This window comes from Peromyscus californicus, unplaced genomic scaffold (genome assembly GCF_007827085.1).
Source record: "Peromyscus californicus insignis strain IS unplaced genomic scaffold, ASM782708v3 Scaffold_8__1_contigs__length_139910024, whole genome shotgun sequence".
Taxonomy (NCBI): Eukaryota; Metazoa; Chordata; class Mammalia; order Rodentia; family Cricetidae; genus Peromyscus; species Peromyscus californicus.
In genome coordinates this window covers 30,865,827-30,884,852 of record NW_026294606.1, presented here as the reverse complement: position 1 = coordinate 30,884,852, position 19,026 = coordinate 30,865,827, and the positions used below count along the sequence as shown (strand labels likewise).

General features: G+C 43.7%; 1 protein-coding gene across 1 annotated transcript; it reads left to right on the top strand.

Moving 5' to 3' along the window:
• The first annotated feature begins 4,154 nt into the window (after positions 1-4,154).
• On the top strand, positions 4,155-18,241 carry LOC128104424 (serpin B9-like). Its single transcript, XM_052729324.1, has 7 exons — positions 4,155-5,577; positions 9,609-9,786; positions 10,685-10,822; positions 11,729-11,846; positions 13,699-13,841; positions 16,032-16,187; positions 17,570-18,241. Exons 2-7 carry the CDS (start codon positions 9,619-9,621, stop codon positions 17,930-17,932), a joined length of 1,086 nt encoding a protein of 361 aa, XP_052585284.1. The 5' UTR covers positions 4,155-5,577; positions 9,609-9,618; the 3' UTR covers positions 17,933-18,241.
• Positions 18,242-19,026: the final 785 nt, after the last annotated feature.

The window sequence follows — 19,026 nt, the reverse complement described above, 5'->3', positions numbered from 1 at the left end:
AAGAAAAGCTACATACATTTTGCTGACTTAAAACCTCAGAGCAGTTTCAAACTAGACTGAATGTTTCTGTAAATGGATCATAAGTTAAAAACTTTACAGAGATGCACAAGGTTAGAGTTGCAGATGTCTAACCAAGGTTATTAACACAAAGCAGCCTAAATACTATGCTAATTCTAACCAAGGTTATTAACACAAAGCTACCTAAACTATGATGCCAATTCTTCTCTTGGTAGTCTATTTGATAAGACCTGACCCTCTGCAGACCTCTGCAGCTTGTCTCTCCATGCACTGTGCCCCTGACTTCAGGTCTCAGTCTTACACCAGGAACCTTGAAAATGGGCATTGTCACGGTTACTTGACTCCCTCAGATATTGGCCTTTGTAAATTTTTTAGTACAAAAAGTTTGTTGTAAATATATGTAGGATGGATAGAGGGAAAAGCTGAGAAGAATGAGAGCTGAGGATTAGAGCTGAGAAGATTTAGAACTAGGGTAGAACAATAAAGAGACAGGACTGGATCAGCAGCCATGTGAGTTTTTCCTCAACCCTGACATTAGAGATATCCTAAGTTCCCTTCACTTTGCTGTAGCATCTATCCTGAATCCTGGAGGTGACCTTGCAAGCTGGACTCCAAGGCCACTGATAGGGAAGGACTTCAAGTGTGGCAGTCTTTTTTGGTCTGGTGGAGCAGAAGGAAGCACTCTTTTTGGAGACACTGGTGAAGAGGGAAGGTCATCTAGTTGCTTTTCAACCTCCCTGCTGACTCCCGAGTCTTACTGATAAAAAGAACTATAGAGATTTGTTTAAATCTACATTTATTGGCAGGGGTAGGAGAAGGATCTGGTGAGATGTTAAAGTCCAACTGGGCTGCTATTAAAGAAGTGGGCCAGTAACTGTGGAGCTACAATTATTGGCTGAAAGAGCAGTATATTCAAGTGCAGCTGCTGTGCTTGGGATAAAACAACTCAGATGTGCATTTGGAATTATAATTGCACCACTTAAAGTGGTAGCTTTACCTGTCAATAAAATCTTAGATATCCTCCCCAACTAAACCCTATGGTCACCAAGGGCCAGGTTGGCAGAATCTCTGGCTGGACATCACCATGGCTCCAGTGGCAGTGCAGGACACTCATATTTGTGTGGCTCCAGTGGTGGCCACTGGACATCAACAAATTCAAGATAATGGTCAATTCCTGGGAAGACCATCTGTGGAACCAAAATAAGACCAAAATGCTTTCACCCTAAAACTAAAGCCTAAGACTTCTCCTTTTAGCTACAGGCCATAAATTGCTGGAACAGGCCAGGAGTTACTGAAACTAGTCAGTCCAGATTCCAGAAACCAGGAAGTGTAAAAGTAAAGAGTCAAAAGTTAGTCAGGAGGTAATGACTGCCGGACTATGGAATGTCCTCTCCCTGGTTCCCTAGGTAACTGTTTGACCATAGAATGTCCCAACCCTCATTCCCATAGTGACTGTGTAATCACCAGATGCCCCCATCTGGGGGCAGCCAATGAGAAATGGTGACAGGCAACCACCTCCCTAGAATGAAAATTGAATCGTAATTTCTGGAATTCCTAGTCACAAACCAATCAGAATTGTACTCGTACAAGCACCCCTAAATGATGTAACCTTGTGATTTTTTGCCTTTAAAAACTGAGCTTGAGGAGAGGTGGGCACTTCCTCCAGTCTCCACTGTGTTGGATCTGTTAGACGATGTCCCTGCCTAGGCTTGTATTGCTTTTGGATATCCCAAATTAAACCTTGCTTTTGCATTCTGGTACACTCATCCTTGTTGTTCTCTCTTGGGGTTGCAATTTGGGCACAACACATCTATAAAATCTTTGTTGATAGATACCATCTGTCAAGGATCAGGAGATCTCGCTTGATCATATTTTATCAATCCTAAGCTGGAACAAATCCACAGCCCCTTGCTTCCTGTGAAAACAGAAGCAGAGCCTCCTTGCCAAAGCAACATATCCTTAGAACAAATTTTGAAGTCAAGATACTATAAAAAATACATATTTAACACAGCAGCCTTTGCAATCAAATGTCTCTCTCTAGTTAAAAATCCTAAAGACAACAGAATCCAGACTCTGTTATTTTCATCTTTATGTGGCTTAACTTTTATATTATTTTTATTGTCTCTTTAAAGACTTTATTTTTTAAACATCTATTTCTTTATACAACTGCATATACTCCTTTTCCTCTCTCTTCCAAGCCTACATACATTTGTACACATATTGTAAAACATTTAGAGTTTTATTTCATCTGAATCTGTCTTATTATGAATCTATAGTCCTTCTCTGACCAGGAGAGATTTTAAACTGTTAAGCTGCCTGGTGACTTTGGCTGTTGAGCCCACCCCCACAGCTTCTCAACATGGCAGAGATACTTTTACTGTCAGATCTGGAATCTATGTTCACCACCAAGTCTGGGAAGCAGTGGGTCTATACCTCCATCAAACAGCATTTAGCCCAAAAACTCTTTTTTTGTCTATACTAGCAAAAGCTAAATCCACCATGCAGTGAGTGCTCTGCACAGCTTGGAGACACCTCTGTGGACTGCAGCATGAATCCACCATGCTGAAGGTCAAGCCCACATGCTGTCCTGTGAGTTACTTTTCCCCTCCCTTTCTCCTTGTTTTGTTAGCCAGGTGATGAACTCTTTTGTTTGAGAGTAGCTTGGAATGTTAGATGCACCCTGCCTGAGGTAGAGTTCAATCTCTTGGTCAGAAGGAAATAGCTTTTCCTTCATGGGTCTTAATAGAGAGCCCTGAGCACAGCTCCTGCAACATTTCTCCCTGCGAGCAGGTACCATTCAATCATTTGGGAGATGGGCTAAAGTTGGAAATAAATGTAACTCATTTTTTACCATGATAATCTAGAGATCCAGTTTTACAGAGCTCCCTTCTAGCATTCCTGGCCAGTGAACCATGAACATTACTGAAACTGACTCTTTTGGTGGCCCTGACCCTCAAGTGCCTAGCCAATTTCTATGTCCTTTTCTTGTCATTGGGAACACTGGACTGTGAAGAAATGCTAGATGAAGTTAATTCAGGTTACGTGTGTGTGTGTGTGTGTGTGTGTGTGTGTGTGTGTGTGTGTGTGTGTGTGTTGTGGGGGGTTCTGGGGGGGCAGTTACTTTGTGATAGGACTATTCCTAAGGATGTTTGTACATTTCTGGTGTGGTTTAGGACTATGCTGTGATATTTGATGTACTGAGTAATCTTTGGGTTAAGGTCATGTGATCAGGGATTTTAGTGCTGGGAGCCCAGGTTACAGGGATGGCTGATGTTATCATTTCATATTGGGAGTGTTCTGTGTTTCAGGACTACCCTCAGTAACTGCACCTGTGACTTGTGTCATCACACAGAGAGGGAACATGTGGTTCGCACTTAGCTCCAAAAACCAAGTTCACCTGGCACCTCTATCTGCGTCTCTGTTTTCATGGATTGCACATGTAGAATCAGCAGACAGAAATCAATAGCAAATAGAAAAAACAGGGAATGAAGCCAAGTGTGGTGCTGTACACTTGTAATCCCAGTACTCAGGAGGCTGAGACAGAGGGATGATAGTTTGAGGCCAGCCTGGGCTCGAGTTCAGAGAGCTGACTCCTGCGTGCTGGGATTAAAGGAGTGTGCCACCATCTCAGGGCCCAAAGAATCTCACAGTCCAGTCTAGTTGTCCACAGCAGTAGTGTAAAGCTGTGCCATGTATTCTGTTCAGATCACTACATCTGGGCACACTTCTCTTCCCTGTGGCCTCTTGCATCCCCTTCCCATGCTCTGTGAGTTCTCAGCCACTGCTCAGGGGGGCTGATGGGAAATCTTAGAACTGTTGTACTGTCTAACTGGGGAAGGGAATTTGACAGCTGCATGGGGGTAATGTCAGAGCTGACAGGCCCTGCTTCTGCAGTTGCCTGCTTCCAGCCTGCACTGCTACCTGCCTCTTGTCCTCTGAGCCATTTCCTTCTGATTCCCCGTGTACTGATTTCTGCACATGAGGAAGACAAGGCGCTGGCCTGAGTTACCCCAGCAGGGCTGTATTACTTTCTGCATGTGACCTTTACTTTCCAGGCTGTGTTTTCCCTTTGGTCACTGAGGCACAGCATCACTGTGTGAGTGAGAGTGAAGACCCGGCCTACACATCAGCTGTATTCATGTGATACTGATTCAATCCCTCGTTCCAGGCTTGCAATCATGGATCCTCTGCAGGAAGCAAATGGCACCTTTGCCTTAAACCTTGTGAAATTACTGGGTGAAGACGGCTCAGAAAATGTATTTTTCTCACCCATGAGCATCTCCTTGGCCCTGGCCATGGACTGCATAGGGGCAAAGGGAAACACTGCAAGCCAGATGATTCAGGTAACCAGCACCATTTCACAGCAGATAAATACCATGGTCTGTCAGTCATCCACATGCCATCAAGCGGGAAGTACAGTGAGGATGACACCAATGACTAACTTAAGGCAGACGCAGTAGATGCTGAAAAGAATTATGTGAGATCTGGACTATTAATAGTGACCTCTGCCCTGAAGGGAAGGCCCATGTTCCAACAGACTACAGATAGGAAATAAAAGACAAACAAGTAGAAAAAAGTCAGAGCATTCCAGACAAAAATTACTGTGGCCTTTAAATAGAAGGAGGAGGAGGAATAGGACAATTGCAGGGAGGAGTCTGGAGAGAGCAGGGGTGAGGAAGAAGGAGAAGCAGAACAGGAAGGAGAAACTGTGTCAGAGGACTCACGTTGAAGGAGGGACAATAACTATGGGCCAGCTGCGTTGGTGATGTGGAACCAAAGTGAAAAGTGTCCCCAAGAACACAAGTTAAGGCGGGAGATGGTCAGAAGTTGTTGTCAAAGCAGAGGAGCTAGAGAAGCTAAAGGAAAGGACGGTTGAAATCCCCTCCGGGGTGGAGAACACAGGGTGACTGAGGACGCAGATTCTGCACGTAAGCAAGCCAACCTTCCCTCAAGCAAGATGAGAAAGAGGGTCAGAAGCCTCTGTCCCTTCAGCAGCTGTCACTCCCTGCTGGGTCAGGGGTCAGAAGACAAGGGGTATGAGCGGCCTCTGTGGAAACATGGAGCCAAGCAACAGAAAGTGAGCACCCTGGGGAAGCCATTGGCACCAGGAAGCTTCTGGGAGGAAGAGATTGGTGAAAAGCTGCCGTCCACAAGCCAGGAAGGAGAGCACATGGAGAGGAGAGATTTCTAGACAGAGTGTGTCACAGGTAGTGTGAAATTGAGTGAGCTCTCAGGCTCAGCCAATTGGAACCTTGATCTTGGGGAGAAGTACATGTGTGAACTTCTCTCTTGGTGACCTGTCACCCAGAGACCCAGGCTCCTACTAGATTTTTCTTTCTCAAGGGACCAGGTGTTCACTGACTCTCACCTATCCCCACCCTGCGGAGGACAGAGCTGGATGAGGTCAGGCCAGTCCCTCTTCCTCTGGCCTGGGGCTCTGAGCATGATGTCAGCACCCTGCAGTGAATAAAGGGCCTTCCTGAACGGGACAGGCTGCTAAGCTGCACTCCAGGAGCATCTAGCCTTGAACACTGCTTCGGGAGGTTGTGAAGTTGGTAGGTAAGGGCTACTGGCTCAGTCCAAGGCTGTGGGAGTGGCAGAGGCAAGCTTTAGAAGGTCCAGCCTGAGTCCAGGGGAATGTCCAGAAGCTGAGGGTTAGCAAAAGTGACAGAGGGCAAGTGGTTTCTGGTGGGCGTTCACAGAGTTGATTCTCTAGAAACCCCAGTGGCCAGTGGTAGTGAGGCTGGCCTTAGGGCTGGAGTCCTGAAGCTTTATTGACCCATCTCAGTCAGGCATAGGTGCTGCAGGGTCTCAGGGGCCTTCTCCACTGTCCTCTGTCCTGCTTCCGCTCATATCCTACAACATAGCCCATTTGATTATCTCTGCCATATTCTCACGGGTCTGCAAAATAATGTCTCTGACTTCTGGGCCTTTTAGATCAGCAGGCTCTCCACCAGTCCTAGCTCTCTTCATTCCAATTATAAAATCAGTGATCCCATGGTGACTGGACATCCTCAAATGCCACCTTTAGCCAGGTGCTCAGAATTGTAGGGCCAGACATCTCTCTTGTGTAATGATACGGCAAGCAGGAGCCTTGGTGCATTAGTGTCCCAGTGGGTGAGGAGGACACGCCATACAGACGCAAGGTGGGTGGTATCACAGGTTGGAAAGTCACTCACATCCCAGGCATGGCATTCACTTGGAGAGAGTTTATCATAGTAGAAAGATAGAGAAAGAGAGGGACAGGGGGAGAGGAAGAACGAGACAGAGAGAAAGAGGGAAAGTGGAGGTGTGCACACCTCATGGTGAGAAAGGGAGGAGGGAGGAAGAGGAAGAACAAGGGAGGGGTTTCCTTAAAAGAAGATTTATTTCAGGACACAGGGCAGGTCTCCAAGGGGCGGGCCAGAATGCCAACATTCCTCCATGTTGATTATTATAGAAAGTTGAGTGATGGATAGCAAGTGAGGGTATAAGGACACTGAATTCCAAGACTGCTTCCTGCTGATTGTGGGACAAAGTGGGAGGAGGAAGTTGGGAGTTGGGGTCATGTACAGAGGGATGTGTGAGTGAAGGAGGATTCGGTTGGCTGTCATTGTGGCCACCTCAGATGTGGAGATCTCAGGCCTGTTCCTTGAGGGAGTTGAGAAAGCAGGTTGCTGTATCATGAAACTTAAAAGGTCTTATTAATAAAAACAAACCTGGGGCCAGGTATTGGGTGAATGCTGGAAGATCTGAGAGACAGAACACAAGCCACAGCTAACCTCAACTTGCCAATTCCTCAGCATATCTTGTTTCCTCACACTGAAAGCCTCTGAGTTCTCATCTGAAATGATTTCAACTAAACTAATGCTACAAGCTAAAAGCTTTAAAAGGCCCTAATTCCTGGTCCTGACACCTTATATATCTTTCTGCTTCCTGCCATCACTTCCTGGGATTAAAGGTGTGTGTCACCATGCCTGGCTGTTTCCAGTGTGGCTTTGAACTTGCAGAAATCCAGACCGATCTCTGCCTCTAGAACGATAGGATTAAAGACATGTGCTACAGCAGCCTAACCTCTATTTTTAATATTTGGCTGTTCTGTTCTCTGACCCCCAGATAAGTTTATTGGGGTGCATAATATATCAACGACAGGTTGCTAGGAGAAAAAAATAGATTGTTACCATTGGCCTCATGAGCAGGGCTAGCCACAGGAAGAGAGATAATTGTCAGAAAGAATGGAACAGAGAAGTGTCCTGGTTCTACTGAAGAGGCAAAGGTGAATGAGTGAGACAAGAAAGCAGATATGCCCTTTATGGGACATCTTGCAAAACCAGGTTCTGGTTGCTGGGTAGGTGCCTGCTTGAGTCTGGAGAGCTGGTACTAGCAGTGAATTGAAGGATGATGTATTCTTTAGGAGTACATGAGCCATGACATCTCTTGTTTCTCTGGACGTGGGGGGTGCATCCATACAGGGGGCATCCTCTGTTGGCGGTTGGCATCCTCAGAGCTGGTGCAGGGGCTGGTGTATCTGGAGGACCATCTGCATGTTGGCCTTGTCCCAGGCGGAAGTGAAATTGTAACATAAGCTTGAAAATGGGTGGGGTCAAAATGGGCTCTGGAGACTGTTAATTTTCATCAGACCAGATATCTTGACACAGTAGCAGCATCTTTTCCAGGAGCCTGCAGGTATCTGTCAGACAGCTGGAGGAGATTTACATCCTGGTGTCATAGCAAAAGGCTATGACTTTGGATTAAAAAGTATGAACATTTCCTGGCTTCAGCCCAATGAAATATCTGTAAATCTATAACGAGAAGAAATTGACTGAATGGAAGAGGTTGACTGAGCGGAGAAGGAGGGAGGCTTCCCTAACCATCATCAGAGTGAACAGAAGTGAGACAGCTTTCCTATCTTCATATAGACAAACCTTGAAGCTGTTTCTTTTGTCCTCTTCTCCAGGAGATACTGAGAGCAGTCAATAGTAAAAAGTTACACTGACATCTGTTCTCTTGAGTTTTTTGGTCTGGTAACAAGGTAAATTCTGTCTAGACCTAGTAGTAGCCCTAGGAGAGTGAGACCTGTGAATTTTATATATAGAACTGAGAAGGAAGCTGAAGCAAAGCCTGGTCATCAGATGGAATCAGAGATCTGACAAGGATAAATCATATCTGAGTGCACCAAGCAGCTTTTGAATCTATTAAAAATGACAGGGACCAGTCTATGCTCAGGTCTCCACATGGTTGGAGGCAGAAGTATCAGAACAGCATCAATCTTCAGCACCTGCTGAGGCACCAACCCATCAAGGCCCCCTTGTACCATGTCACTACACTGTGTCTTCAGAGAGCTCCAGCTGTGGTGGAGACACAGTCAGCAAGAGAAAGGACTGCACTTAGGAGTGATGACAGAACTGGCTGGGGCAGCGTCACTAGGGTGGCAGAGCAGAGGCCCTGAGGTTGCCCTGCTCCAGTGAAGGAGGGAAGGGTGAGTAGTTTGAACTCAGTGACGGAGAGGGGGTAGATGACCTTCTGAGTGGAATAAACAGTACTTCAAGGATTCAGAAGCAACTTTAAAGGGACATCAGGATGGGCAGGAGTGTAGGGGTCACACGGTGGGTCAGATGAGAAGACCAACCAGAAGACCAGTCATTTAAATAAAGCTGCCCCAACTTTCCTAAAGAGCCTTAGGGGAATTATGGGGAAGAGTCACAGGATCTGGGCACACTCTCAGGATGATGTGTCCTTCTGTCAGGGGAGAGGGAAGAAGTATGGATTGTGATGTTCTGAGACTCCCTAGGCTATTTGATCTGCATTTAAGCACTGTAGAAAGCACTCGGGAACACACTTCCAATGTTTAAAGGTCATATGACAGTCAGAGCACAGCCATTAGATGTGCAGGGACTCAGATTTGAGGTAAGTTGTTAGGAACAGTCACTTAGTACAGGCCACTCTGTCCATTCATCTGGGAGTGAGGTATGCTCCACAGAGAAACAGCCTAGTGCCATTGCCTGATCAAGGCCTCCTGAGCAGCCACTGCAGGTGGATGCTCCCTGCTCCACAGCAGAGCTGGTGACACCAGCCTGTCTTTGGGTCTCATTCAGCATCTCCATGTCTGTCCTGTAGCAGCTGCAAATGCAGGGACTCTGTCTAATGCACACCTGGACATCTCAGAGGAGTCTTCACAGGAAGACCCAGAATGCAGCTTTGCTGAAGCCAGGCTAGAGGACCTGGATGCTCATGTCTGTTTTCTTCTTCCCTTCCTCATTTCCTCCTCCTCCTATTTATCCTCCACTCCACCATCTTCAGAGAGAGGAGGTGGTGTGTATGGAAGGAGACTAGAGGCCCCCTCTCTCAGCTGTGTCCTGTGTGTACAGTCCTGATGATCTGACCTCTACCTATGCAGATGACACAGACGCTAGTTTGGTCTGCTGTCATGACCACACGTAGATCATAACCTTAAAATTGGAAGAACTATGACTGAGAATTAATTTTTAAAATAAAATGTTAAGTACTTATGAGCTTGGAAATGAGAATCAAGTGTAGAGTTCCAGATTCCCCTGAGTCAGATCAATGAGCCTTCAATATTGTGTTGAGAACCATTTATCTTTTGCCTCCAGATTCTGCATCATGAATACTCTGTCTGAAGCAAATGGCAACTTTGCCATCCACCTTTTAAAGATGCTCTGTGAAAGCAACCCTTCGAAAAATGTTTGTTATTCTCCTGTGAGCATCTCCTCTGCTCTAGCTATGGTCCTCTTGGGGGCAAAGGGAGACACTGCAGTCCAGATGTCTCAGGTAAGCTGTCACCCCACACCTGCTTCACTTTCCTAAGAGTTGCTGAGAAGGGAGGGTAGGAGTGGGCTCATACTGTTTCAATGGTCATGGGATAAAGAGAAAAGAAGCCAGTCTACTCCAGTAAGATCTACTTTTTAAAAAAATAATTTTTTAATTTATGTACACTGGTGTTTTGCACACATATATGTCTCTACAGGATGTGAATGCCTCTGGAACAGGAGGTATAGCAGATTAGAGCTGCCCTATGGGCAGGGAATTGAAGCCAGGTCCTCTGGAATTGCAGCCAGTGCTTTTAACTGCTGAGCCATCTCTCTACTCTGATCCCCCAATTAAGACTTCTTTCAGGGCAATGAGCTTTCCAGACTAATACCTTGGAAGAACTCTCAAAATTTTGACCAGACTTACCTAGAAAATGGTGCACAAATAGATTCATGCTAGCCATGTGGCACAGGGCTTTAAATCCAGCTACTAAGGTGAGTGAGGAAGGAGGATCCCAAGTCCAAGGCTAGCCAAGGCAACTTAGTTTCAAATGTAAAGTGTTTTTCAAAGGTGGAGGGAAGGCATTGTTAGTATAACTCAGTGGTAGAGCTGGTAAACTCTTGCTTAGCATTTGTTTAGAGCTAGGGTCAGTCCCAAATTCTGCAATGGAAAAAAAAGTTGTTGAAATTATTTGAAAAATGGGTTGCTAAGACCTATATTATTTTTAGAGTAATAGACTTTGTAATTATTCCTTAGCAATTAAGGCTAATTCCTGCTTTTAATTGTTTTAATACCAACCTGCTTCACATCAGAGCCTTTCTTACCTCACTACCTGAGTAACTCTTCAGCTTGAAAATTATATTTACAACCACAACATCTCATCACTGAGCTTATAATATTGTATTCTTTTCCTTCACAGGCACTTGGCTTAAACACAGACAAAGACATTCATCAAGGCTTCCAAAGGCTGCTCAGTAACTTGAACAAGCCCAACAGAAAATACTTGCTTAGAACGGCCAACAGGCTCTTTGCAGAGAGCTCTTGTGAATTCCTCCCTGTAAGTTGTATCAATAGAATGATGTCAATTATTTTCAAATACTTGTTGCTATAGATCCCTATTGAAGGACTGTAGCTGAAGTTTTCCTGTGTCCCACCTGGCCCATGGTCAGGACAAATCTCTTCCCCACCAGTCCTGCAGCCGCTTGGACCCAAGTAAACACACAGAGGCTTTATTAATTAAAACTGCTCAGCCATTAGCTCAGGCTAACTATTGACTAGTCTCACACTTGAATTAACCCGTAATACTTATTTATGTTTAGCCACGTGGCTTGGTACCTTTTCTCAGTTCTACCTTCACATCTTGCTTCCTCTGTGTCTGGCTGGCGACTCCTGACTCATCCTTCCTGTTCGCAGAAGTCTCCTCTCTGCTTATCCTGACTATACTATACTTCTTGCCTGGCTATCGGCCAATCAGCATTTTATTTATTAACCATCAGAGCAACCCATTCACAGAATAAAGAGCGATATCCACAGCAAAGGACCCTAGAGAATTTGAGAAACTTAAGGATCAAGTTCTAGTCAGTGTGATTGTCCACATCTATAATATTTGCTTTTAGACTACTGAGAAAGGAGATCATGAGTTCTAGGCCAGCCTAGGCTACATAGTGAGACTCAACTCCTGAACCTTGCCCAAATACCACAATTCTATAATGATACCTTGAAATATTTCAAATCAGAAATATTTTTATTTTTATTTATTCATGTAATTTTAAATTTATTCATATCTGGTTATTCCCATTTATAAAGGCCTAGTACAAAAAGATGTTTGTTCTTTAAAGTGATATTTACACTCATTTTAATTTTGGTTATATTTTATTTTTTAATGCCATATTATTCAGAAGTTTGGGAAGCTTGCTGACACTATATTTTGCAATGTTACCTCACTGAACATTTTCCTCTCCAGACATTTAAGGAGTCCTGTCTTCATTTCTATCACTCGGAGCTGGAGCAGCTGTCCTTTGCCAAAGCAGCAGAGGAGTCCCGGAAACACATAAACACATGGGTCTCTGAACAGACTGAAGGTCAGGATTTCAAGTTATTTCACACCCCACATTCTTGTCCTTTCCATCCATCTCTCCCTCCTCTACCCTCCCTCTTCTTTCTCTTAACTTTCCCTTCTCCCCTCCCCCCCACTGACTAATCTCACTGTTATTTCAGAGATATCAAAGGGATGCAGACTAGCTAGGACAAATGATATAATTTAGACCTCAGTAAATTCATGGAGATTTTACTCAGACACTCAGACTTTAAAAACAGAGTTGTTCATGTATTTCTCTGGGAGAGAGGGCTGATACAAATGTCCTGATTTCCAGTCTAACAGTTTACATTAGAAGACAGGGATGGTCTGCAGTAATGGCAGGACAGGTGACTCCACCATCTCTAAGATGGAGATGCATGGGTAGATGTTCCCCATAATCTTGTACTGGGCTGGATCTTCCTACAATCTGTGTTGCCTCGGACACCACCACCTTTACCTCTGAAGAGGAGTCCTATTTCTGCTTCCATATTTCCTGCTTCAGATCCCTTACTTACATTTGATCAAACTAGACTTGATTTCCTCTTTCAGAGCTGCTTAGTTACATGGATCCAATGGGGGTTAAACTTAGTTGTTTTTATTTCAGAGATAACATGTTCCAGCATTGGTCTTAGAGATCATTGTTTGATAATTAAACCATTCAGAAGCCTCTGTAACCCTAGGTACATTCCTATTTCTGCTAAGAGGGAGAAAAAGAAACAGACAGACAGACAGACCTAATAGAATGAGAATATTTTCTTAAAACCACAGCAATTATTTGTAAATTTCTTGTTGAAGTCCTTACTTCTTGTGTACTCTTGATGTCATACGTTAGCAACGATTGTCTTGATCATTGAAAGGATACTCCTTAATAGAGAAGAAGGGAATATGTCTTTCAACCTGCATTATTTCCTCTAGGGATGGATGGGACTCTGAAGTGTAGAATAGTAATACATCCTCCAAACTAGTATCTCTACTTGAGTGTCTGACATACTGTGGTATGTAGAGCTGGGCATGATGACAGAGTACTAGATGAGATGCTGTATTTCACAGTAGTGTATTAGTCAGAGTGCTCAGAGGAACAGAATTTTACTAAGGGGATTTAATAGAATGGCACACATAATACAGGCTGAGTAATCAGCTACTGACCATCTGCTTATGGAGAGGCTGAGAATCTGGTAGCTGCCCAGTCTATGAGGCTGGAGACCTTACCAGTCAGTGGGAATGAAAAGCCTAGACGTTTCTGGAGAGTCACTAGTCTTAGTCCACATGGGTTCCAGTGTCAGCTGAAAATCGCAGTTGCAGAGATGTGAACAGTGTTGATGCACTCACCATCAGGGACTGAGGCAGGCAGACCAAAGCAGTGCTGCTTCCCTCTCAGTCCTTATATCAGGGCAGCACAGGAAGTTGTTGCTCCCTTGGGGGAGCGTCCTCTCCATTAGTTACTCTTTCTGGGAATTGTCCTCACAGACCTGCCCAGAGACATGTCTCTTGGTTGATTCCAGACCCAATCAAGATGGCAACCAACATTAGCACCCAGGTGGAAAGTCTGGTGCCCTGTGACCTTTTCCACATTTCCTGTTTCTTTGTTTTTCATCCTGGAGTCACTTTTTCTGCTTTTCCCAAACCTACTTTCCTTGAGAGACTTGGAAGTTTTTCAATAAATTGGCCATGCTCTTCCAGTGTACATGACATCAAGTCAAAAATGGGTGTTTGTATGTTGTTTTGATTTTTTAATATGTCTATCCACATTCCACAAATTTGAAAACATGATGCTTGGACCTGCTCAGATGCCAGATCAGTTCATTTCTCACATGTGTATAACATGAGCCTGAATGAAGTCTCTGTTTCCTCAAAAGGGAAAATTCCAGAGTTGCTGTCAGGTGACTCAGTTGATTCCAAGACCAGGCTGGTTCTTGTCAATGCCTTATATTTCAAAGGAAAGTGGCAAAAAGAGTTTGACAAAGAACGCACAAGGGAAATGCCCTTTAAAATAAACCAGGTAAGGAACAGTGTCCAAAGGTCCATGTCAGTGTGGTGGAGAGATTGCATGGAAGGATGTAATTGTAAATGTGTAGCTCTGGGGCTCAGAGGTAGAGATCACATGTCCTGTGTGGGTGCTGGGTTTGATCCTCAGCCTAGAAAGTGAAAATGAGAAAGCACAGAAAACCATTTCAAACATATATTTCTGAACAAAAGGTTAAACTCTGTAGAAAATGCTAAGAATATAATGTATTTTTTCCCTGTGCTATTTTACATCCTGATGGTGACTCTTACTGCTTCTGATAATTTCTCATAAAACTATAGTTCCTACTTCATTTTAGAAATTAAATTTTCCTTACATTCTGGAATAGCAAAACTAAGCTGCTAACATAGTATAATATATGTATGGAACATGAGGCAGAGTAGAAAGTAATATAAGTATTTAGTAATTTATCATTATTAAACAGTATTTATTACTTTCTAATATTGAAACTGAGCGATTAAGATCTCTGTCTTAATTGGAGTATAATTTGAATTACAGTAGAATTTAGAATTATTTACCCAATTCCTATAAAATATAATTTGATATGCTTTGGAGTGTCATGAATGATAAACTCCTTACTATGTTTTTTTTACAGGTGCTTTAAAAAAAACTTTGTAAAAGAATGAGTCCTTTTATTGGGTAATTTAATCTTCATTATGGGTGGTCTGTAGCAAATTTTTATGTTTAATGTACCACTGTAATTAAAATCTTCCCAGATGGTCAGCCCACATCTGTGTTTAAATAATACCTCTGGACTATCATAACAGAAACAACCTGATTAATCATAGAAATATTCATTAGATTCTGTCCAGATGGCCCCTAACTCTTAAAAGGTTAACAAGAACTGTCTGTCTATGATGGGTCATCAGACTGTAATACATCACAAAGATTTCCCTTCTCTGTAATGAGCTATCAGGATGGAGTTCTGCCCTAAGTCTGTTATTGTCTGTGCTCTGGAGCTCTCTGCTCTGTGGTGGGCTATAAGGTTGTGACTCATCCTGAACCTCTGAGCATGTGTGCTACTATTGTCAGGCTATTTTCTGAGAAGATGTATATGTCTGTACCCCATTGACATGACTACGAAAATAATCCAGTCTATTTGAAGAAAATTTTTTTATCTACATGCTGTTTCCTTAAATATCATTGTTGACCATTTTAAATGATCAAAATCCTGCCTCTGATATGATGGTTGTAAAAGGGGTAAATGTTTAATTGGGCTCATGGTTCCAGAAGTTTCAGTCTGGTCAGTTGGTCCGATCACTCTGGGTTGTGGTGATGCACTACAGCATGGTGGAAATGCATGGTGGGGGCTTGTTCTCCTCACAGCAGTCAGGAAGCAAAAGAGAAACAGGAAGGGGTTGTAGGACAAGTATCTTCTTCAGGGCCCACCCCTAACACTTTACATGTGCCAATTGGGCCCTACCTCCTAAAGATTTGTCCACATTCCAATGGTGCTACCCTGTGGACGCAAGCCTTGGATCATGAGTCTTTATGGAATATTTTAGACCCAAGGAGGATTTTAAAATATTAACATTTGAATGTCATATTTGTTGCCGGATGCCATATCATCTTTCCCGAGTTAATCCCTGTCCATGTTGTTTTGTCAACTTGAGACAAGCTAGAGCCATTTGAAAAGAAGGACTCTGCACTGAGAAATTGCCTCTATAAGACTGGCCTAGAGGCAAGTCTGTTGGGAATTTTCTTCATTCTTGATTGGTGTGGGCCCAGCACATTGTGGGTAGTGCCAACCCTGGGCAGATGGTCCTGAGCTATGTAAGAAAACAGATTGAGAAATCCATGGGGAACAAGTCAATAACTAGCATTCCTTCATGGCTTTTACCTGAGTTCCTGCTGACTTGCCTCAGTGATGGAATGTGATCTGAGAGTTGTAAGATGAAATAAACCCTTTTCTTCCCAAGTCATTTTTGGTGATGGTGTTTCATCACAACTGTAGAATCCTATCTACAACAGTCCATATCTGCTTGCACTCTATTATTTTTATGAAAGTAGGAAGAGGCTGATAGATATTGACTAAGTGTTCACTGTACCATGAATAGTGTTTTCATTGTGAGTGCTAAAAACACTTCTGCTGTTAAATTCCACTCGTTTGGAAACCCTCTGAACTCTCTCAGTAATATCTTTTATGTTCTGGATTCTTCTGTTCAGAGGGAGAAAAGACCAGTGCAGATGATGTATCAGAAAGGTGTATTTAAACTTGCCTACGTGAAAGAAGTTCAGGCAACGATGCTGGTGATGCCCTATGATGGCATGGAACTGAGCTTGATGGTCCTGCTCCCAGTTGATGGTGTGGACCTCAGCAAGGTGAGGCACCTCTCTCAATGTCCCTGAGAAGAACCCAGTGTCCATTCTCATTAGAACAGAAAGCAGTGTTTGCAGATTTGCAACTGCTATCTGAGTAGATGGTACCCAGCTTAGAGTTGAGTGCAGGTGCTGGGCTTTGGGTCAAAGCTGTGTCTGAGACTCCCATTGTGGGTTGTGTGACCTTGACACAGAACATAGCTTCATCACTAAATGGAGATGGCTACCTGATAGGATAAACTGAAGACAACTCAGACAATGAACTCTACACATTGGCTTGGTATATAGCCACCCAAAATAAAGATAACCCATATCATGACCTTCCTTAGTATTTTCTTTTAGTATCTGAAAATATAAAATAGACAGTTTGCACTTTACCCAAACCAAGAGGAAGAGGAGGGATGCAGCTGAGGAGGACAGAGTCAGGCAGAGCATTATGACACATCTTGGTCTTCCTTGCAGCAGGGTACCCCACAGTGTGTTAGCCATCCTCTGAACAGCGGGCCATGGAGTGTGCATGACCTAAGGGATCTTTGTAAGCACAATAGCTCCTCTGGCTCTCCCTATCCAGCTCCCTCACTGTGGCATCTATGGTGTTAGTGTTTTGCCACTGACAAAATGCCTGCCATGAATTACCCGGGATAGGAAGGATTTATGTTGCATCACAGATTCAGAGGGTTCATTTCAAGATACCTGTCCCCATCAATGGTTTCTATAATGACAGAGACTACAGACCTCTTAGTAAACAGGAAGCAGAGAAAGGAGAAGGGACAAAGGACCAAGGATGACCTTCATAGGTACACCTCCTGTAACTACTTCCTCATTCTGCTAGACCCCCTCATGTCTAAATTATAGATGCCCCACTAAATGTTGCTGCCAGCTTCAGAATAAGGGTTCAGTATGTGAGCCTTTGGGGGAAATTTCACATAAAAGCCACAGTAGGCCACAAAATGCATAGATTCCAATGTTAGATAGACCTTCATTCTGGTGTGGCTCACAGCAAAAGTCCTTTTTTTTCCCCACTTTTTAAAAACAACTGCAATGATGTACTATCTTCAAAACTAAGTCTAGATCAAGAAAACAAAAGCAAACACAACCTAAACCATAAGCACCTGGACATGTTCACATGTCAGAATAAAAGATGTCTCAGAAATTATTTAGGAGAGGACAGCCAGGTCTTCCCAACCCTGGGCTGCTTGGCTTCTGTGCCAATCAGGGAAGCCTGATTCAAGTTAGCTGGACAGCGGGACCCTCACACTGTCTGGTCCTGTGAATAGGCATGCCCCCTGCAGGATGATGGAGGGTTCTGTGAGTGTGAGCTGTCTATGTGCCTCTGGGTAAGACCTCAACTGTGAATCTGAAAGTCTCTAATTCTTCTTTGTCAGGTGGAAAACAATCTCACTTTTGAGAAGTTAATGTCTTGGACCAAACCAGACTTTATGTGGAGCACTAGAGCTGAGGTTTTACTTCCAAAATTTAAACTGCAAGAGAATTATGACATGAAGTCTGTGTTTCAGCACTTGGGAATGGTGGATGTCTTCCAAGGGGGCAAAGCTGACTTATCAGGAATGTCTCTGGAGAGAAACCTGTGTGTGTCTGAGTGTGTTCACAAGAGTGTTGTGGAGGTGAATGAAGAAGGCACAGAGGCTGCAGCCTCCACCATGGTAAATGTATGCTGTTTCTCATCTGGTGGTGACCCAAGGTTTTGTGCTGACCACCCCTTTCCTTTTCTTCATCAGGCACAATGAAACCAACACCCTCCTGTTCTGTGGCAGGTTCTCGTCTCCATAAAGACACATTTACTGTGTGGGAAACAGTTCTCTATTCAACATCTTCACAGCTCTTACAACCCTGTGAGGATGGACATATAGGTTGAACCCACGTTCCAAGATGAGGGCACTTTCTTCCTTTCAGCCTGATCTTAGGATGCCCACATTCCTCTTCCCTATCCTGATATTCATCAGTGCCCTTTGCCAGGTCACAGGATCACAGAGTGGTTGGGTTTCTGGCTGTGTAAACAACAAAGGAGGCAAACAATTCCCTCAAGAGAGCCTACAAAGTTTTCTAGGGTGACCCAAAATAAATGCCCCATTCACTGCACAGACAAGCCATGCCAGCTCTATATACTGTTTTTCTTGGTTGCTCAACTCTCACTATCACTTGACTTAACCTGTTTGCATCATAGTAAATGCTTTTGTGGATGATGACAGCCACTGCAGTTTACTAGTGATTGGTCCTTAATGTCCAGTTTAACTTTATTTTGCTTTACTGTCCACCACTCACCAGGTATATGCCCATCACTGTGTTAGGCTTGGGGACAGGTTCAGGCAGTGTGGTCCTCTAACAGCTGGTCTCTATTATCTGTTTTCAATTTATCTAGCTGTCATGGCAGCTAGTTTGGACTATCACATGTTCTCCTTGCAGAAGTTATGTTTCTGTAGATGACTGTGTTTTCCATGACTAACTATAATAGTTAAATTCTATGAAATTTTTAAACACCATTTCAAAACAAATTTATTTTTCACACCAATCATGCGTATACTTTGAACTTTAATTGGACCACTTATGGTGGTTATTTTATCTGTTAACTTTCTGCTTCTTGGATAATCCCCCAACTAGACCCCATGGTCACCAAGGGCTAGGGTTATATATATCTTACTATGCTATACAGCCTATCCTGGGCCACCTACAGTGGATAAGGAAGCATGATGTTCACTGTTAGAAAATTGTGCTGGCTCCTTTTATGCCAACTTGACAAGATGCTGAGTCACACAAGCTGGCATGCTCTTCAAGGTGGAGTTTCACATACAGTATAATTTTATAGAAACCTAGATGTCTTTAT